A 23723-nucleotide genomic window follows, 5' to 3' on the forward strand; every position below is an offset into this window, starting at 1 on the left:
CTTTCGGATGTATGTGACAGGCTTTTTTTATTTCACACGATAACTTCAAATTTCGGATGTCGTACCATCGGATTTCGGATGCATGAGACTCCGGCTTAACTCGTATGTCACAGCCTTGAATTTTTACTCCCAGCGCGCGTAAAGAAGTTTCACTTCAATTATATGGGGAATGCCATCGATCGTTATTTCCAAGCCAACTGGATGGCGTTTTTTTCTCAAAAAATCAAAATTCATAAACTAAATTATCTATCTATCATTATGGCCAATCTATCTTTATGTCACAATATTCAGACGTGTAAGACAGAAGGTAATGACATTCAAAAGACAAAGATTTTTTGAAATATTATGTAGCTTTGATGTCATGAACCAATCTTGTCGACACAATAGTTTTAAGTCCAATCGTAGTTATAATATTTCCAATCAATTATTCAATATATTTATTATTCGTTGTTCAGAAAAGAAATATATTGATAGTAGATAAATGCGATTACCATTTTTGATGAAACAATCTATTTTTTGTCTATAAGTAAATTCGAGAGGAAGTTTTAAAATTCTACTGTTTAATAACTCCAAAATTATTTAGAATGGAGATAAAAATTGTGTAAAATTTGGGCTGTGATTTAAAAAGACAAATAGGTATTGGTTGTATATACAAAAATTTAGGCATAAAATGCCCTTTTTCGGCTAAGGATACAAAACTTTTGGTGATATTCGATTAGTATATTAGACAGTGGAATTTCTAATTTTAGTATAACAAAAACTACACCGGCATATACAGAGTACAAGAACGTTTAGAGCGAGAAAAAAAATCACCTTAAAATTATATAGAGACTACCTCAGTTTTATAATGTGATAAAAATATTTTGTACTCTGTGAAATGCTCCTGATTTGGAAGTGATTTCGTTTCAAACTAGTCGTTTATTTAAAAAAAAACAATGCAGTACAAATGTTTTTAAAATTACTTTGTGGGATGATAATTTGTCCTGGCTATTTTTTTAAAGTTGTTTTATTGCTTAAAAGTTGATACGTATGTAAAAAGTAAAGTACGATCAAATTCAGAATAAATATAAATATCATTTGTCAATACATATTTGTTTTCAAGTATTTCCCCTTTTGTTATTCAGCTTTAAATAGCTGAATAGTTTTAATGCTGTAATAATTTTAAATTTTACAGCGTTTGATGTGTATATTTCCAACAGTAAATAATATAATAGATTCTTAAACTGGATACAATTAATTATAAGAATAAAATAGAGTCAATTAAAATTGTTAGTATTAAAATGCCTTTCGAAAATATATACCAGATACCGTAGAATAAGAAGTGTTTCTATATCATCAATCTTCATCATCAACCAGCTATACTAGGTCTGGTCACTTCATCTGCGTGGTCTGTATTTTAATACATGCGACAGAGATAAGTATAAATGACCGTTTTACAGACAGAGAGACACAATAAAAAGCGGCATACAGTGTTGCCATGTTTTTACGTTTGTAGGAAAATGTGTGCAGAAAAAAAATATTTTAAAAACTTTCATATATACTACTGAAATGAAGATAATATATCTAGATAAATATAATCTATTAAAACTGTGGTAAAATGAGTAACTAATTGTGAAAAATAAACTTCCAACCCTAGACGCAACATTTTTAGTAAACGGCTACTTGTGCGGTTTGAAATTTTGATGCAAAATCCGGCAATACCGCAACAAAGAAATGTAGATCAACCCAACATTTATCTCTTTTTAATACATTTTATTTTCCATTAAGCTGTCTACCACACTGTCTTAGACGTTAAAATCCAGACCACGTAGTTTCAATGACCAGATCGGTATATTTACCTATTGGACTTAAGCGTAAATAATTACACTATTCCTGTATGATTTTGAATCCCTCTCTACAAATAATCGGTTTAAACGTTAAATTAAGATTTAAACCCCGGTTAGATTAAGGTTTAAACCCTTCTCTTAAATGCAATCGTTCATCGCCTGAAGATGTGTAGTTTTATTGCACTATGACATGGATGTCTAGTTTTATTGACAAATGTTATTTATATATTATTCAATGAAACTGTATTCTGTATTTGAACGAACTTTTCAATGAATGACAACAGAGCGTTCTTAAATTAACTTTAATAAATAAATAAAAATAGTTTAAAATACAACCTGTAAAATTTCACTCAGCCAAGAACTCTTCATTTAATCCAATTTTCTTTAATAGTCCCCTCTTTATCTAAAGAAATAAAATTAAACATTTCAGAAGATCGAAAAAATCAGATATATAAGAGTCGTAAGTTATCTATAACATGCGCGTGCAGTGAATAAAAACAGATATTAAATATATTTTTATTCACCTTTGCTTTTAAAGAAACCGTTACTGTTAATTATTAAATTAGATAGTGGTCTATTTTTTAAACTAAGAGCGATTAAAATATCGTGATATTTGAAGACCGAGATAATTTGTGAAATATTCCAAACAGACAACAGATCTATTGATATGTTTATTCATTCATAATATGGACTAACGTAATTAATGTAATAAATGCTCATTCATTACGAATGTGTATAGGGTGTGCCAAATTCGAGCCTTATTATTTGGATTTCGGAAACTAGAGGAGATACGAGGTCGGGTAAATGGAGGCAAAGTATAAAAAGTCATCTTAAAAGTTTAAAAATTTGAATACCTCAGAAGATTTTTGACATATGATATGTCAACTTTTAAACATTTTAGCTTAAAAAATTGTAATTTAAATTTCAAAGTGTTACTACTGTTAAACAAAAATAATTCCTTTTTAACTAGTTAAAAAAAGCTACATAGATCCATAAACACACACACAACGAGGTTTTCAATATCCCAAAGGTAATAAAACTCAATGTCTCGAAACAAATTCGCAAAAAAATAATAAAATTAAAAGTTCTTTTATTGGAATTAAATACTCTGGTTATTTTTTGCAAACAGACTGAGGCTAAAAATGTCATCGTTAATGTTAGCCAGTTAACCGACAAAATATTATAAATATAGCTAAGCATATACTGGGTATTGCAATTTCTATGCCACACATATTATCTCCATCAAAATGCTCCATAATTAATATTTGGCCGTAGAGCGCCACAAATATTTAAAAAAATCTATCTCTTGTTAGCTTTCGCCATTTGAAGAATCTAACATAAAACTTAACGTACTATCCAAAAATTCGCAATAAAAACTGCCATTTTTAATTTCACAAAGCAATTAGGTATTCAAAAATCTAATTGAATTTTTGACACTTAACTATTCAAATATAATCTTTAAAATAACTGTTAAACTTATACTTAACTATGAAATATAAATTAAAATATAATTAACAAATCCCGTACAATATTCGTTTTTTTCCAAAAATCTCCAGAAGCATTTGGAATTTTTAGCTTTTTAAAGTGACATTTTCGCCAGTATCAAATTTTGCAATTTTGCCTCCATTTAACCGATCTCGTATCTCTTCTATTTTCCGAGATCCCGATGAATAGGCCTCAAATTTGGGACACCCTGTACAGTACGACAAAATTGATCAAGCTGAATTTGGTCGTTGACAGATAAAATTCTGTTCCCATAAGAATCTTTTTTTTTGCCATACAAAGCATGCTTGATTATAAAACTTTTTGATCGTACAGTATACTGGTATATTATGTTTTATGGCCACTACTTTTTACCAAAAAAATATTTTAATTTAAATTATTATTATTAATACCATGAACGCTCTGTATGATCTTTATAGGGTGGCAAAACAATTACATTTTCTAGATTTTTACTGGAAAAACTATATGTTTATATTCTTTTTAGTCTCGATATATTATGTTCAACTTAAATATTCATTTGATAAATGTATTTATTTAATTATAAGTTTTGCACCACTCTAGATAAAGATAATTTATATTTATAAGAATTCCCCATCTTCCTGAAAACAAAGACACAAGTACAAATACTTCCTATTTAGTTATGTAGGGATATAGATTATACGTGACAAACCAAATGCAATACTACAAGTATTTCTAGAAGTTAAAAATCTTGAGATAAAAATTTTATTGAAGCGAAAAAATTAAGCAATTCGAAAGTCTGCCAATATTATTATATATTTAGGTGTAGAACAGTAGCTTGGACAGAGGAACGTATGAAAGCTTTCAAATCGTATACAATTTTATATTTTTCTGATAGTCATTACGGATGTGGTCTAAATGTAAAGTTTTATTGTGTCAGTAAACAGTTGATCTTGAATTATGAATATGTAATTTTACTCGTTTCGTTTATACATGTAATCATATAAGTTTATATTTTTGTTGAATAAGCCAAGTGAATAAAAAGGAGATATTATTAGGCATAACAGAGATATTAAAACAAGGCCAGAACGATAATAAAAGGTGTAAGATTGTAATTTTTCTTCCCAAGGTACAAACCTTTCAGATCGTAGAGGAAAATTTTCAGGTAGGTTGAGGGAAAGTTTCAGACATATTTTATGAAGGTATTATTGTGCTATTATTCATGTAAAATGAAGAAATAGGATAGCTTTACTTTCACCTTTTATTGCAATTCCGGTCTTTTTATATTATGTCTCTATTGTAGAAGGGTAGTACATACTATTTGAAAATGGTGAAGTAATGTTATAATTCACTGTGCTAACGAAAGCTAAAGGCTCCAACTTTAATAGCCAAGGGTACAGAAGAAGAAATAACTTATTACTTCTTTTGTAGCCAAGGCTATTAATGTTTATACCTTGTTTTTTTTTTGTTTTTTAAGCTTCTATAACTTTTTATTCACATGGTTCTATATTTTTATGTTTAATCACTGGTTCTTGCGTCAGATATTAGCTCTAATATTATTCTTAAATTAATCCTAAAAAGGAATATTAAAAAATTTGTTAAGATAAAACTTTTAAACTTTTATTAATTTTTGTATGACTTTTTATGGAATGCTCCTTTGTCGAGGTAGATCTACTAATTTCTTGTTTAGATAATTATTAAATAAAAAAAAATACAATAATTTTATCTCTTAAAAATAAACTCTGGGATTTATTTCACACGAAAGCACCGCGTACACAACACGTTTTGCTATCAATTAAAATGCAATACCGCCTAGAAAATTGACGGCAGTTCTGTAGACGATATTTCGTCTTAAAGATGTATAAACATAACGTTTTACCTGTCATGTTATCGTGTTTACAATAATTAGTGACGTTAAAAAATATTTTACTAAATGTTACTACAGAAGTGTATTTATGGTTTAAATATCATTTGTATAATATTGTTGCGTTTTTGACTCGGTTCCTTGTGGATAAAAAAATCTAATTTATTTAACACTAATTAACAGAACAAGAAATGCCTAAAAACTATCAAACTTATTTATCTAACGAAATTTATTTAGCGCGGCAAGATACGCGTCGACCGTAACTTATCGTCTTTTCTTGCGTACTCGGCCTCGGTATTTTATACAACCAGTTAAACATGGGGAGGGGGGGCATAAGAAATTTGATTTTGAGGTCAATATGACTCCTACTTGTAGAGGACGCCACCTACATATTTTTTAACTGGTTTGAAGACTAATAACTTTTCGTCCGTACCTGTATAAAACTAGTTAGTAGAAAATATACATTTACAACGTTTTTTTACGTAAAAAAGGTCTCTTGGTAAAAATCGCTACGGGTAAGGGTTCTCGAGATATTTGGAATAGAAATTATCAATACCTGTCATCAATGATATAAATTAAACACGTTGAATAAATAGTTATTAGACTGAAATCATAAATTTGAAATGTTATTGTGCCAAATGTTCAACAGAAACTTTTTCAAAAAAAAATTATAATTAATTTAAAAAAATAAAAAGTTCCAAAATTTATCATTTAACTCAAATAACTATTTACTCAACATATTTATTTTTAGTCAATAATGACATGTATTGACTATTTCCATTCTAAATATCTTGAGAACGGTTGCTCGTAGAATTTTTACCAAGAGAAATTTTTTAAGTAAAAAATCACGGAAATGTATATTTTTTCACTCAGTAGTTTTATACAGGTACGGACGAAAAGGTATTACTCTTCAAAACAGTTAAAACACATGTAACTAACGCCCCCTACAAATAGGAGTCATGTTGACATCAAAATCAAATTTCTCATGTCAAAAAACTCCCAGACACCAATTTTCATCCAAATATTGACGTTACTTCAGAAATTATTTGAAAAAAATCGAAATAAAAATGAAACTTCTATACCCTGTATCTCCAAAACTAAGCATTTTAAGACATACATTTATACGAAATTTTTTACTTATTTTTATCTATATGCAGAATATGCTGCCAATGCAGAATATGCAGAAGATGCTGCCAAAGTTTCCGACAGATACAGATACAGTTCGGACCACCCTGTATATTGCTTAATACGTTTTGGGTAAGACTGACAGATAAAACGTTATGTGTAGACGGGGTTTAATTTAAAAATGATAAAAAACACAAATATTGGGTACACATAAACTGGTTATTATTGCCCCAAAAATATATAAATTATGATTTTTTTTCTTAGGATTTCTTACAACCGGGACCAATGATTCCAAGCTAATGATATAATTTATTGTCTATTCATATTAAGATTAATACTAAGATAAGTATTAGAAATAATATCGAAAGTGTGAACCAGTTTACTGTGATTTAAGTTTTTTATGTGATGTTGGGAAAAGACTTACAGGAGAGTTAGGATAATAGGCATAGTGGTCGCAACCAAAGGAGCCAGGAGCGTCATCAATGACGCGACTGCGTAGCGACCGCCCTTTGCTTGCGATTCGACGGTTCGGTGATCCATGAGCGCCAGCTTAGATATTTTTATTCTAAAGTTAAGAATATTTCGACCGTTTAACGCCGAAGGGGCGTTCGCCGGCAGGATATTGATGACGCTCCTGGCTCGTTCTTTAGTTGCGACCACTCTAGCCAACTAAGTTGTCATATATATTTTGTTTTCGGACAAGATCATGTGGAAATGTAAAAGGCTGAGTCTCTCCCTGTAGGTTTTCATACGTTTTGTTTTGTAAATTCGGAGGAGGCTTTTCCTATGATATGCTTTTGTGTAACTTGAAAATAAAAACATTATGTAGCCTTAGATGTAGTTTCATTACAAAAATTGTGTGCTAAATAAATATCAAATGCCCTCTGGACCATTATTTAAATGTGTTAGAAACACAATCTTATTAGTCTTAGAAACACAGTCAATTATTATTAATATCAGATAAAGCTAACACCTGCTTTATAAAAGGCCTTACACGTGACGTCATCGTCTGAAGGCTATAGAGGGAATCTTTATAAGTGCGTACTGATATAAATCAAATCATGTGCACTACCCCGGAAAATCATAACAGTGCTATACACATCGGAAAAGAACTATTGGAATATGTAGCGGAATTCAATTCCGCTACATATTCAACCTCAATTCAAACATTCATATTCAACCTCAATTCAAACCTCAGCGGCGCGTCAGCTTGATTTCGCAAAAGGCCAACATCGATTCTGAAATTCAGCACCGGATTAGCCGCGCCTCAAGAGCATTCTGGAAATTAAAAGACAGGGTTTTCTTCAATCATGATTGGAGTACAAAAACGAAACTTGCAGTGTACCGAGCAATAATAATCACCACCATGTTATATGAAAGCGAAACCTGAGTGCCGTACCGCCGGCACACGAACGCATTAATTTAATAATTAATAATTATCTAAACAAGTTGCAACAGAGACAGCTTAGACAAATGTAAAGAATTAAATGGTAGTACCATGTCTCAAACGTATCGGTCCGTGAAAAAGCTAGCTCCGAGAGCGCCGAAGTCATGATTACTAAATCCCGCTTAAAATGGGCTGGTCACGTATGCTGGATGCAAGAAAACCGCCTACCAAAATATTTTCTTTAAGGTGAGCTTGTAGACGGTGAGAGGAAACCGGGTGTACAACTCAAAAGGTACAACGATATTTTCCATGAATGCAGAATCAGTGGAAGGAAGTAGCGCACAATAGAACGCAATGGAGAAGAATTGTAAATTCAGTTAACAACGGCAACCAAAAAGTAAAAAGGCAACAAAGTAATGAGATTTTTGAATGTCCGGAGTGCGGAAGAGAGATAACATTACGTATCGGGGTTTTCAGTCACAGAAAAGCTCATGAAAGAAAACGCCTTGCGCCTTGCCACCCTCTGATGCGTGTCAAATACTCGACATCGAGTAATGGCAGTAAGTAAGTAATTGCACTGATTTTTATATTAGTCAATAAAATTTAACAATAAACATTAGATACGCATCCCACCCCAAATAAGTAAAATCTGAACATAATCTTAAATAAAATAGTCTCAATCAAATAATTTTAATCATTAACTCTGTCGTGCTGTTGTTCCATGGCAAGAGTGTAAAATCTATTGACACACACTGCTCATCCACGACGGTTCGAGATCGCATGACATCGGATATCTCATGATTATGAGTTGATTTAGACACTCGCCCAGTCAGTAGACCATTAACAATGATATGGCCGAGGACGCGGTTCGGATTCCGCGTAAACAAAGTAGGTCTCGTCCAGATTAGCGCTAACAGCAAAAAAGAGACTTTAACTGAAAAAACTTTACTATACTTTTCCTTTTAGGCAGAGATTCGAAAATACTTTATACCTATTAATACCTATTATCGAATTGGTTTTGGTTAACATTTAAATAAAACTAATAGAAATTTTAGCCTATTTTATGTGTATTAGCCAATCATTATAAACCTACAAATGTATACCACGATGAATAATCATAATGCAAAATATACAGTTGTTTTGGGCATACAAAATATCAATTTAAAATGACGAGAAAAAAATACAATTCGTTATAAAATAAATAATGTGATCGTTTAGGATATCTAAAAGTTACTCGAGAATTTCTATACAAATAAAAAATATCGAGCATATAAATCAAAAACTGACAAATAAATAAAGACAAATTGACTAAATATAAACACATACTGGGGTTGAAAAACAATCGATCAATTTTTAAAACATATTACTTTGCAAAAGTTTACACAAAAGAAAATTAATTCAAGTAATAATAGAACTAGGCAGAAATTTGATGTTTCCTTTAGAACCTTATTTGTACATAGTTACTTAATCATGAAAACACTAAATTCAAATTACTTGAAGAACACAATTTGATTTAAATTAATATGGACTTCTCGCTTCCTACATCTTTATACAATTAAAATAATGCTAAGCCCTTATATGAAAAAGTCACAAATTATTAGTGTGATAAGTCTGAAAAGATATTCAAACAATGTTAAATAATAAATAAATAAATAGACATATTCATAATTTAAAGTATACATTTTAACAAAATTTGATTTTTTTCAGACTTGTAAAATTAATTGAACTAGTACAAAATATATTTAGATTTGGAATCTATGGCATTTCAACAAAAAATATATTACACAAAATATGCCAGTGCAGTAAAACTGTGACTAAAGATTATAAATTGAGAAAGCACTGTTTAAAGACTATTGGACGACTGCTATTAGATAACAAATTGTGTAAAAAAGTGTATTTTGATAAATAAAGTTTTCAACTTAAAAAAAGAAAGGATTTAGTAAAAATATTAAAACATGCAGATATCTTTCTTTCAAATTTTAGTGCCCTCTGGTCACTTTATATCTCTACTATATATACATCTAGTGGGATCGCTAAAAAAGATGCCCATGATTTTAATATCGACACTTCAAAATATTTTTTTGGATAATTAAATGAACAACAATTCAGTTTTTGAGACGAGTTCGATGTTCTGGTGGTAACTCACCATAATTACCCTTCAAAATAACGACCGCCATCACGTGACTTAACCTCTAAACAAAATAAAACACTAAATCACCACAATACACCAAAACACACAGATGATTATAAACTTAGTTAAGTTTATAATCATCTGCTGATGATGCTAACATGGTTAGCGAAACGCGCGTCCAGTGTAAAAGTAAAAGTGTTTTGGTGTATTGTGGTGATTTGGTGTTTTATTTTGCTGTGTAACACCAAAGGTTCCAACCCTCAACTGTAATTAACCTCTAAAAACTAGCTAAATCGTCCCATGGTCCAAAGTCACTCAAAATCAATTCGAACAATACCTGAATGTCAAAGTTAGAAAATATCTTTATTTTTAATGGTATATACTACAAGTACTCTAGAAAACGCTTTATGTAAATCTACCTAAACTGACACAAAACATTCAAAATTACAAATATCTCATTTAAAATTATCACAATGTCAATGTCAAAGTTAGGCAGTCACTTTTACTCTATACCTTATATATTGTAATATTGTGTCTATTTTGTGTAATACATTTTTATTGCTTTTCCGAGGTATAGATAATTAGTACTAAGTTGAATAAGGGCTAAACGTATGCAAATTATAGCAGTCTTTAAAGTCTAACCGACTGATGAACTAGAAGATAGACGGTTTAATTATCCCTGCCGCACCAAAAGCATCTATTTCTATTTTCTATTGCCAATTTTTGAATCTTTGGACATAGCACATATTATAGAGAAGATAAAAAATATCTGAGATTGAAATCCGTCCTAATCATATAATTCTATAAAAACTAGTTACGATATTAATAGAACACAATACAATAATCCTGAACAATCCGTAGTCTGTATTTTAAGGTAATAAGATAAGAGATAAACGTTGGTGATATTTCTTATAACCCTTTGCCAGTAGAGATACAAACAAATGCAGGGTTGCCAGTCTCTATGGGCGGCACGTAGAGTTAAAGATGAGCCATGTGAGGTATTAAGATAACTAAATCTTGCTAATGGTCCTAACAGGTTATGCAGTATATTGTTATTATTATTAGATGCAGTGTATATCGTGAGTGCAATATCGTATAAAAGAAATGAGCATATTGTTTTTCTCTTTTTAATATATTTGATTTTCCATTAGGGTATCTTCTCACTCATTTTCTCAAGTGTTAAAATCCAGACCACGAACTTAGGATGACGAGGTAGCTATAACTTTAATCCAACACTGAGAAAATATAACAAGCAGCTTGGAAAACTTATTTTAAGCATCCTTTAGACATTTGTAAGAACACTAATGATTCTAATAAAATAATTTATACAAGTGATTAAAGTAAAAAGCGATTAAATTAGATTTTAAAGTTTCACTTTATTTCTGAGGATTTTTCATCTTTAGCGATTTTCATTGATTTATGAAAAAAAAACAGTTTACAGCTGAGAAGTAGCAGCAAGAGTAAGTGATAATAAGGTAGATCATTAAAATCTTCTAAGCAACAATAATTGTATCCAAACTGCAAATTTTAAACCAAAAAATTTGGTTTAAAATTTGCATTCTTTTTTTGTTAGAAAAAAATTAAAGGATATTTTCTAACAGGCATGCCAAAAAAATATCACAAATACAAAATACATAAATTTTTAGCAAACAAAATCAGTAAATAAACTTCATATGAAATGAACAAAAACGAATATTTTTACCCATTTATCTAATTTCAGTGCCAAGAATGGTTTAATTTAAAACTTTAAAACTACTCTTTCATTAATGCTACAATACAGTAATTTTACTAGCTTCCATCAGAAATAAATGTATTATTATAGGTTAATTAAATAGTAAGTCCAAGCAACTTCATTCTTATTTAAACAGTTCTAAAATTTCTTAAATACCAAAAAAAATCCTAAAAAATATAGTTTTTTCGTTTGAAAGACTTATTTAATATAATATTTAACTATGTATTTAACACACCTGTATATATTTAACAAGAATATATAGACAAAAGTCAATAAAATACTAAGGTTTAAATCAAAATGAAATATATGGGCTATTAAATTCCACTACAACTCCTGGGAATCAACACGAGGGAAATCCCAGAGATTAAGATATTTTTGATCTCCTCTATTCATAAAATTTATTTTATATTGTGTTATGTGCTTTATCACCAATCTAAATATAATTTAATTTCATAGGCAGCAGACTAAATATTATCAGAATTTTCATATTATAAACAAGATGCAACACACAAGTTCACAAAAAAAACAAATCTTTATTGTCAATTTTAGCCATCCTATAGCAACAATTAAATGTTAAAAGGTGATCCGTGTTGTAATTTTCCTATTAGAGGAAAGATAAAACTTAAATGATTAAGGTAAAATTTAAAATCATCACAAATACCAAGCCTACTACGATTACTGACTCATTCTTTATAATACTCCGCTATCGACAGAAATAAGATCGATCACGATGACTGGATTATTTTCATTCGCATTCATTCGGCATAATTAAAACTAAATGTCTTACTCGATACGATTATCCTAAGTTAACGCGATTTATCAAAAAGGAATATCCGCGACCTATTTGTAAAAACTTAAAACATAAAATCACACGAAAATAAAAGCCAAAATGGAGGCCTCCCTCTGGCAATGTTTGTACGTAAAATCTAAACTATTACAAAGATAATCTCATGCGACAACGGTACCGTTAAAATATATAAAAAAAAAGATAGTGTAAAAAGAACAGAATGACTTCAATAAAATAAAAGTGATCCGTTGGAAGAACGCCTCCGACTACAATATGTAAAATAATAAATAAACTAGTCATATCCACTAGACAAAGAAATTGATCTAAATGAAAAAAAGGTATTTCACATAGAAAGACTAAATTGGAAAGTCCTATAATTAATTATACCGCCACGTCATTAAATATTAACTACCACAAAATAACGAAATATTTAATCTTGACCGTCAATGGCGCTAAATATAGAAAAAAATACCTCGAATATCACAACTTTGGAACTGTGAAGTTTCGTAGACGTTTAATGTTCTAAAAGTGTTAAATAATAAAAATTCAGTTCTATCTTAAAATTATTATGAAATAAAATCGCAGTTTGGTTTCTTCTTTATTCTAAGACAATTTTTTAGAAAATTCTACTTGTCAGTTGATATTTGTAGAATTACAGCTTAGATCCTGTTCCAATCTACATTTTAAAACAGAAAGCTGGATTATTTTTGCCGTTTTAAGATAGAATAAGAATGTTGATAACTGGCATAAACTCATATACATATCAGAACATACCGTTAATACCGCATTTACTCAATGAGTGGAAAATGAAGGCAAAGAAATGAAATGGGAATATCAATCTTGCATAAGTCTATCCTTTTGGTTCAACACGATTTTTATGCCCACGCCCCAAATAAAATGATCTGATGCGTCTACTTCGTTGCTGAACGCTAGTAATGTAAAAATTCTAAGCAATCGTTACAAAGTAACAGTTACTTAGTAAAGTAACGCTTACCATTTGAATTTAGGACTCGTTACTTGTTACTAAACTAATTCGTTACTTTTGCGCTGGCAGTAATCGTAATCCCTGGAAATGCACGAACCGAGGACTCGAAACTCGAGACTGAAATATTCGTTACTTCGACGTAGGTCTAGTTGTTATCAATATGTTTATGTTTAAAGAGTTGAGTTGACACCGGCCGGTGTTTTGGATCGCAAATGTGTGATATTTTTATTACAATTATTATGGATTGGTTCATGCCGACCCGGTGGTGGTCTTCTTTGCCATTTGTTGTCGCTTTTTATTTAGGTAATTCCGCACGTTTTTTCAATTTTAGTTGAAATAAGTAATATAAGATATTATTTAGGGGTAGAGTGTGTTTATTTTTTTATTTATAGTTGCTCGGTGGGCGAAGAATAGAATTGTTCATTTAGATTAACATGTCTTAGATATTGATTAAAAATGGATTCACGTTATTCACAAAAAATGGTAACATGTGAAAAAGCAGAGGAAATATTTTTCCTCTTCAAAAAAGAACAGATATTTCGCCACTTACCCAGTAAGAAAATCTACAAAATAAAAATAGTAAATTTTAGTAAACACTGCTGGCGTTAATCCAAAGGATTTTTTTGAAGAGATGAATCCGTCACAGAGGAATAGACATTTTTTAAATATTTTTACATTTTAACAAAAATATATACATTTTTTTTTAATTTTAACTCTTTAATGTTTGCATAATTATTAATGTAAAATACAAAGAGAGAGAGAGAAAAGAAAAATAAAAAAATACTTTGTATTATTCACATATTTTCTTTGTTTGATTTGTTTTCTTTTATTTTTAATTTTATTAATACATATACAGGGTGGTCCGAACTGTATTTCGGAAACTTCGGCGGCATATTCTGCAGATAAAAATAACTAAAAAAGTTCGTATAAATGTATGTCCTAAAATGCTTAGTTTCGGAGATACAGGGTGTAGAAGTTTCATTTTTATTTCGATTTTTTCCAAGTCAAGCCCAAGTCTTCCAAACTGTACACAAAACGACGATTATAAAGTAACGATACTAAGTACCAAAGTAACGAGTAACTAAAGTAACGAGTCCAAAGTAACGAGTCCTGTTACCAAAAGTAACTAGTAGTTACGAGTCCATAAAAGTAACTAAAGTTTACATCACTACTGAACGCTGTCACCGGCTGTCACCTGATCGCTCACTACTTTAAACTCTAAATATTAATAATATATATTATTTTTTTGGTAATAATATCATTTCAACCTGTTATATTAGATAATCTTGAAATGTAAATATATCTATCTGTATCTTGTTTTTGTTTAAATGTGTCGGAGATTAAATTTAAATTTTTAAGTAAAGGGGCGAACAGTCGCTAAAATGATTTATGTAAACTACTTGTATTGGTTAGTGTGAAATAAATCAACTAATCGCGAAAGACTTCTCACGCTTGCGTAGTTGAAAGTTGTTGAACCAAAAGGTCTGACATGTCGGTTTTGTACAGCTCCATCTCAAAAATTTGGCTTGAATTTCTGTTCCTGACTAGCGATATAGTCTAATATATATATATATATATATATATATATATATATATATATATATATATATATATATATATATATATATATATATATATATATATATATATATATATATATATATATATATATATATATATATATATATATATATATATATATATATATATATATATATATATATATGCATAAACTAAACTACAATTCAATCTTGTCGCAAGCTTGATCGCACGCAAAACGTACACTTTAAAACTTTGATGTATTTAAAGTTATAAAAAAAAATTACAAATATATTTTGTTTAGTGGGCCGATTTTGATGATAATTTAGACAATTTGAAGCTAAATTATATTACTTTTTAGCTATTTTTTAAATTGAAAATTGAAGTCCTCGTTTGTATATTATACAAAGGAAACAAAATGTTGTATTTTGGTGAAAGTTTGAAACATCCTGTGCAATGGTTTTCTAAAGAAATGAATCCAAAGTCTACTTTATCCTCAAGATGTCACCTTTCTCAATATATTATTTTTTGATTCATCTAATTAGAAGAATTTTTTGAAGAATCAGTAGACTAGAAGACTTTTGAAGAATCAGAAGACACTAAAAGATTTACAGGAATTTTAGCATTAAAAGCATGTCATTGCTTTTAGGCTGGACGCACATAGAAAGAGCAAAACTGTTTTAGTGAAAAACGTTTTTGTCTTTCATAAAAACATTATGTTTTGAAGAGAAGCAAAATGTTTTATTTACAATCAAATATATATGGCAGCGGATACAGAACGTGCGGCGCTAAAAATGTTTTATCATAAAACGAAGATCCAGAGCTCGACATCGATGTGTGGATTCAGAGCTTGATTGTGACTAAACGAGCCTAAACCTTTCTTAAAGCTCGTGACTGATCAGTGTGTGCTAGCCCATTTAATTTGCATTGAAGCATCACATTACACGAAAACTCCTTTAGTCAAAAAAGTTTTTGACTAAAACTGTTTTGCTCTTCCTGTAAGCGTGTAAGCTTAGTCTTCGTCAACAAACCAATGAAATAGTTTATTATTTTTGTAATGTCACTGTCACTGAAAACTCGTAAAAAGGGGCTACAAGGTTATAACATTCTTAAAATATTATCAAAATCGGTCCACTGGAATAAAATATATTGAACTTTAAAATACATGAAAATTTTACGGTGTCCGTTTTTTACCGGTCAGTATGTTTCAATAGATACATTTTAAAAACAAAATGTGAGAGAGAATTCATAGTTTACTGTATTACATTTATTACAATCACATATATGTATTGAATTTATAAGAATTATGCCACAAAATAAAGTGATATCATAATTTTGATCAATTACTAGTCTCTGCGATTTTTCATAATATCCACAAAATAGAAAAGGACGTATAAAACAAATTAAAAGTTGCCAGATCTACACAGTAAAATAAAAAAAAATCATATTGATGGCCTACAGTACAACGAATCAACGTACAAATTAATTCTTTCACTTAAGACAAAAATATTTTTAAAATGCCCTCTCTACAGATTATTTATCACAAACACGACTCACGAACAAAATTTATATAAATACTCCTTAGGCCTTTGCTACACTACATTACGAAAGCTGTAGGCCATCTTTTTTTACCTGTATCGTTGAGCGTACGATTTATTTTACACGAGCCTAACTTAAATTATTGGCGATACACCGCCGACACCATTCCGTTTCCTGGTTTGACGTAATCGCCTATCATCAAGTTCTGGGCTACCGGGTAATTGGCCATCACGATCGGTTGTGGTTGTTGTTGCTGCGCGTGCGCGGCGACAGGCGATGTGAACAACGACGGCGAGATGGCGCCACCGATCAGTTGGGCGGTATGAGTGGACGTGGGACTAGCGGCAACTCGACCTAAAAGAAGACAAAATAATAAGTAAAGTTAAAGTTCCCCTTGGCTGTACCAAAAATCGACTTATCAGTGATAGAGAAAGAAATAATTGATTTTTCAGAAATATGTATTTGTATCCTTTCAATATACAGGGTGTTATGCCATCTCTCGTGAGGAGATTCCTCACGTAAAAATAAGACTTATTTTCTATATCAACATAGGTCCGATTCTACTTTGTATCGCAGCTACAGGGGGTTATAAGGTCTTCATATTTTTCCGATTAGTTATAATTTTCTGCCAAGTGCTTTTAGTGATTCCAATGAACTTTTGAGGGTAAAATTTACTATAAGTGTAACATATTTTGATGCTAAAAAAGTCAACAGATTCACCAGGGCCGTGCATATGGGTTATTACTGGAATATTTAAAAAAAACAAGTGCGCCAATGACTTTTTTCTCTTGTTACCAAAATTGTGTAGGATGTTTAATGCCGATTAAAAGTTGTATATTGATGTTTTGTCGATTTCGAACTTCTTGATAAGATAAACGCAATTTATACACAAGGGTTGTAAGACCCATGATAATCTACGGGTCGGTGGTGTGGTGGACAAAGGTATTGCAAGTGAACGCGCTAAGGCTATTAAGTTCCACACAAAGGCTTGCTTGTCTGTGTATAACGGGAGCCATGACCAAACCACTCCCACAAATGTGATGGAAGTTTTGTGGAACTTACCACTAGTAGTGGGAACTATCGAATGAATACTATCGAAACATTCGATAGTTGCAATTCATTCGAATAATTCGATAGCTAGTAAGAAAACATTCGTTGAAAACTATTCGAATAAAAATTATCGAATAGATGCGTCATCTGCCTTGAAATATTGTATTCTAGTAATTCGACAGCAAAAACCATTCATTTATAAAATTCATTCGTTTATCAAATTCATTTATTCGTCAGGATCGATTATAATACAATTAAAACTGGATTTCAGTTGTCGCCGGGCGACGCACAATGGATCGAAGCATAGGAAAATAGGGACATTGACTTATTTCGAAATTAATACTTTTATTTTACTGTTTTTTATGTACGACTTCAATAAATACAACAAAAATCTAAATTAATATGGCATTTTGTACCATATAGTTTACAAAATATACAGAGTGTCTCAAAAAAAGAACTAATATCTAAACAAAAAGAAAACAAAAATATTATAACAAAAAAGAAATTGCTTTCTCTGTTAAATCTAAATTAATATGGCCTTTTGTACCAGATATTTTAAAAAATATACAGGGTGTCTTACAAAAAGAGCTCATCTATAAACAAAAAAGAAAACAAAACATTATAACATATGAGAAATTACTTTCTCTGTTAAATCTAAATTAATATGGCCTTTTGTACCAAATAGTTAACAAAATATACAGGGTGACTCACAAAAGAACTAATCTCTAAATAAAAAAGAAAACAAAAATATTATAACAAAAGAGATATTGCTTTCTCTGTTAAATCGCTATGAATTTTATCACAGCTACGCATATCAGTTATATATGGATCGGAAAACAACAAAAGATTATGTAAAATGTCTTCATTTGCAAAAGTTCTGTTAGACCTTCTTGAACGGCATTCTCTATATTTCCGAAAATATTTATTCCTAGACTCTGAGGCCTCTTCAGACAGATGCCCTATCGGAAACCAAAAATTGCTGATGATTTTTGCTCCGTGTATCAACATTTTGTGTAGAGAAGATGGTATGTAATACCATCCATAAAGGTTAACTCTTCTGCAGTCTCTTTGCAAATTTATTAAACTTTTCGGCATTTATTTTTTTTTTTCCTGAAACCAAAACTTGGAGTAATGTATATTGTCTTTCCAGCAATCAATTCATCGATTCCTGTAATTTGTTATGACTTTTCGAAGTTTCGGAAAATCTTCTCGCAGTGTTTCCATCGTTAGTTGTGCCCCATCCCTGTTTAACGACATCGACTATCAAACCCATTTCCTCCCTAAATCTAAAATAAAATTGCAAATATATTCTGCAAAGCAACGCGTGATGCGCGTCCACGGCAACCTCGACAAATTGCCGAATACCGGAGCGGTGCGCGATAGCCTGATGGTGCCTCCATATGGCGCGGAACAGTTCTGGAACTTTATGACTCAATTGAATGGAGTGAGAGTATCGCGTTCTTGAACAGTTCAGAGCTGCTCAACTGCGTGAAAGGAGGACAGCAAATGGTAACAAAAAGACTGATAAAATGGCCAAATAAGGCCCATCAATACTATTTATAGAACCCTTCTGCGGCGTTGCAAGACCAGTCACGTGGATGGCCACAAAACGATCGCTGGCCAATAAATCTCTAGAATGGTGGAGCATTCGCCTAAATTCACGGCAGAACTGATAAGCAAAGACAGAAAGACAGTTAAACCTGTAGTGGGTCTGTAGATGCTGAATCGGCATCTAAAGCTAATAGGATTTACAGACGAAGCCATAATGTGCAGTTATGGTTATGGTACCGCTTGCCAGTGTAAGTAACAAGTAAAACTTGGGGGATATATCAACACTACCTTGATAGTAATTCGCACGCCTGCTGTGTCTGTAGCTGACAATGTTAGCAAATAAATGTTTTTGGTTCGATGGACTTGACAAGCATTGGCGTGGTGACACGTTAGTCACTACGTTTAACCTTTAGTCACTACTAGTGACGTATATTTCATCAATATTGAGAGTAAATGTTCTATTTTAAGTAAACGATCCAAAAAGTTTAATAAAAAATAATAAATAAATAAGAATTCTTTAGTTGTCATCATTCAAAGCACACTTGATCACTAAACTTTTGAATTGTATTGTCTGCTTGCTATTCCCGAATAATTTTAAAGATTCTTCCAATGTCATAAACGCTCTCTACACTGTTCGCGAAATAACCCGAAGTATGTCAATTGTAGCTTTGTTCGGGTTCTTGTTATTACCGACTCTGAACCGTCCTAGAACTGTGATGCGTATGCGCAGAAGGAAATATGAAGACATTATTTTATTTGCGCATGCGCTGCAGAGTTCTAGGACGGTTCAGAATCGGTAATAACAAGAACCCGAAAAAAGCTTGTATTTTCATTAAACAAGAAAATACGAAATCAGCCTCTTCACTAGTCGACTTTGATCTATTTCGGCTTGGTTCGCGATTAGTGTAGTGGCTGTTATATAGTTTAATAAATTATTTCTTGATGCACACATCGGTGTCAAGCACTCGTGTAAGGAGACAAAAATGAGTTTTAATCAATTTCTGATTTATTTTTATTAGGCACAATCAGATTTATATGTTTATAATAATAATTAAGTCAAAACCTATCAAGTAAAACATTGTATGTAGTCCAAAAGATGGAAGTGTATTTGAACTGAATTGACGTTGAAAAACGGAATATATAGAAATAGAGAAAAATGTTATGTCTGGAGCGGGCTTTATGTTTGTCTCTGAATTAAAAAAACATAAAAGTGAATAAAATTCTCATTTATTTTTATATCTGTAATTGATTTGCGACTTGCGACACAGAAAAAAACAGGGCAACGTTGCACAAAGCCAGAAGAAATCGAACTCAACTAATTAGTTATTTAGACTATTAATAGACTATTTTTTAATATTTACGAACAAATATCTTTTAACACTGGAAAATCAAAAAGACCCTCACTTGAATCTAAAAACAAGCGTCTACAAAACGGACAGAATAGGAGACTGAAAATAATTATGAGGACTTGTTAAAAAGAAAACATTAAATAGCCGTAATCCCTTTCCGATAATAAAAAGCAATATGTATTACTTTAAAGAAATTTTATTATAACAGTTAATTTTTAACAATCACATTACTATCACACAATTAAATATCTTTAATTCTTATCTTATTTATGAAGCTAATATTTTTAAGTCAAAATTAAACTTTGGCTAATTCTATATATAAAAAGTCTAGTTAAAATAATAAAGAATTAGAAGACAAATAAAAAGTGTCCACTCCAAAATGCATAAAAACATGAAGACAGGTTCATAAATTGATTTTCCAAAGATTTACGACAAACACCTTTTCGTTTTTTTTCTTCTGACTTTGATATTATTAGAACCTAGAAAATTCAGTATTTATATGCTTCCATTAAGGGAATGTTTATGCTTTATTTATTATACCTTTAAATCAAAACTAATCTATATTTTATTAAGAACATTCAATTCAACTAGAAGCAAAAGCTCATCAGTGATATAGGCTTGGTGCATTTTAACAGCTCTTTTAAAATTCCAACAATAATGCTCAGTACGGCAGAAATCAGAATGTCCGGCTACTTTATTTCACGCCATCCCGAATACCTTTCACGCTGATCGCATTGAAATAGTATTGAAATAGTGGTTATGTCAGAAGTCAGAACTAAGTAATTTGGTTTTTACTAATGTAGTTATTTAAACAGTAAACTTCTCAGGTACGAAGTTTGTGATGTAACGCTGTTTCGGGTAGTAAATATTAGCGTCCGCACACAGGTCGTCTGACTTTCAAAGCGGAAGCGTCTCGAGCGTGGAGTAAACAGTATACAGGGTGGTCCGAATTGTATTCCAGAAACTTCGGCAGCATATTCTGCAGATAAAAATAAGTAAAAAAGTTCGTATAAATGTAGATCCTAAAATGCTTAGTTTCTGAGATACAGGGTGTACAAGTTTCATTTTTATTTCGAATTTTTCCAAATAATTTCTGAAGTAACGTCAATATTTGGATGAAAATTGGGGTCTGGGGTTTTTTTAACATGAAAAATTTGATTTTGATGTCAATATGACTCCTACTTGTAGAGGGCGCCACCTACATATTTTTTAACTGGTTTGAAGAGTAATACCTTTTCGTCCGTACCCGTATAAAATTAGTGAGTAAAAAAATATAATTTTATGACATTTTCTACGTAAAAAAGATCTCTTGGTAAAAATCGCTACAAGGAACGGTTCTCGAGATATTTGGAATCGAAATTATCAATATCTGTCATCATTGACATAAATTAAATATGCTGACTAAATAGTTATTAGACTGAAATCATAAATTTGAAATGTTTTTGTACCCAAAGTTCAACAGAAACTGTTTTATCCCCAGATACCAATTTTCATCCAAATATTGACGTTATTTCAGAAATTATTTGGAAAAAATCGAAATAAAAATGAAACTTCTACACCGTGTATCTCCGAGATTAAGCATTTTAGGACATACATTTATACGAACTTTTTTACTTATTTTTATCTGCAGAATATGCTGGCGAAGTTTCCCGAATACAATTCAGACCACCCTGTATACAGGGTGTCCAAATATTCCGTGGACATAGAATTACTACATATTTTTGGAATCAAAATAAGTTCATTGGACACAATTTACCTCTATACAAAAGTGCTTAGTTTGTCCGTTAGAGGGCATCAAAGTTTCAAAAAATAAACACATATTTTGAGATATTTAAAGAATCGTTATTCCGATTGGAATGAGATTTTGGGTGACTATGTTTTGCTGGGTGCTCTAACATTTGACTTTCACAAAAATCAAGAATAAGTACGGGAAGGGTGAAAACTACCCCCACCCCTACATAAATTTTAGTATAAATATTTTCCAACTCCACCAATGACAGATTTTTGTTTGGTAAAATGGTCCTTCTAATATTTACTACATTTTTTGTCTCTTGTAAAAAAATGCCATATACAGGGTTGTTCACCACATACGACACGGAATATTGAAGCTAAACGATTAGATTTTTACAAATTGTAAGTTTTGGGTTCGTTGAAGGACTATTAGAGCGACAATTTAAAAATATTTTTACAAGATACAGAGTGTCTCAAATAACTAAAAAATATCAAAGTTGTATTTTTTTAAATGAAACACCCTGTATATTATTACATTTTTAGTTTCTACGATCAAAATAAAGGTAAATTTGATTAAGGTTTATTACACTTAAACCTTACCGTTTTTGAAATATTTTCAATTTTGTGAAATTGCAGTATAAATTTTAAGGCTTCATTTCTCCGAGGGTATCAAAGTTTTTAATACTAAATATTTACTGAAGTTTATTTATTGATCAGTTATTGTGTTGCAATAATAAAAATTTTACTACCTTATACTGAGTGTCTAAATATTTATTTCAAATAATTATTAGCTTTAAACGGCAATAACTTGTTTAATTTAAATGGAACACCCTGTATATTTTATGAGAATCAGATGCACAATTTAATTGTCTATCAAATTGTGTCATACCATTTTTTGCCTATCTCTTTAAGTTTCCGTAGAAAATGCATTTTCTTGTAATTTAGAACTCATTTATCAATATACCTATGAAATACTGACAATTTAGGTTATTTTTAAAGATGTACCAAATTTTTAAAGAGTACAGATAGTAATATTCTCGATATAATTCGTTTATTTCATTAAAAAACTGTTTAAATATTTGTTAAAGAGGACCAATTAATATGATTCCAGTATTCAAACTACATTAATTGACTGTTTGCGTTGATTAATAATAATCGCTCCAAATACTAAAAAACTGAATTATGTATGTGTATTAGACAGTGTGGTAAAACAAACTAACACTTTAAAAATGATATTTCATTTTTTGACAAATGCTTATTTTTAACAAAGACGTTCATTTTCATAACTTATTATTATATTGATTTCTGATTTAAATCCACATTTATTTAGAATAATTTATTAACGAACACAATTAAGTATGTAATTAATTAGTATTTGGGCGGAAATACTGGTGGTATATTTAATTAATGGTATACTCTTTTGTAAAGATTTACATAGTTTTCTTTTTGCATACAAATGGGCTAGTAATATTATCGTTTTGCTAAAAACGATAATAATACTAGCCTGTACATTTGTTGTTTTAAAAACAATCTAAAATGTCAATATTCCATGGGTATATTGATAATTGAGGTCTAAATTATAAGAAAATGCATTTTCTACGAAAACTTGAAGGGATAGGTAAAAAGTGGTATAATACAATTTGATAGACAATTAAATTGTGCATCT

The 23723-nt window shown here is 30.7% G+C and overlaps 1 protein-coding gene across 9 annotated transcripts in view; it reads right to left on the reverse strand.

The window, feature by feature from the left end:
* Positions 1-23723, reverse strand: part of LOC115879220 (histone-arginine methyltransferase CARMER) — a 37649-nt gene that overhangs the window by 5588 nt on the left and 8338 nt on the right. For 3 of the 9 annotated variants that reach the window (XR_004049676.1, XR_004049674.1, XR_004049675.1), the window contains exons 4-5: positions 16488-16730; positions 2163-2229 (exon numbers count right to left, since the gene is read on the reverse strand). Coding sequence is in view for 3 of the 9 variants with exons in the window: in XM_030895916.1 (XP_030751776.1) it covers positions 16516-16730 (215 nt within the window). In the remaining 6 variants the exon portion in view is untranslated. Of the gene's footprint in view, positions 1-217; positions 2230-16072; positions 16731-20546; positions 20806-23723 lie in introns of those variants that run through there. The other 6 variants (XR_004049673.1, XR_004049671.1, XR_004049672.1 and 3 more) reach the window with 4 other exon arrangements.

This window comes from Sitophilus oryzae, unplaced genomic scaffold (assembly GCF_002938485.1).
Source record: "Sitophilus oryzae breed Bouriz unplaced genomic scaffold, Soryzae_2.0 scaffold_1576_pilon_pilon, whole genome shotgun sequence".
Classification (NCBI taxonomy): domain Eukaryota; kingdom Metazoa; phylum Arthropoda; class Insecta; order Coleoptera; family Curculionidae; genus Sitophilus; species Sitophilus oryzae.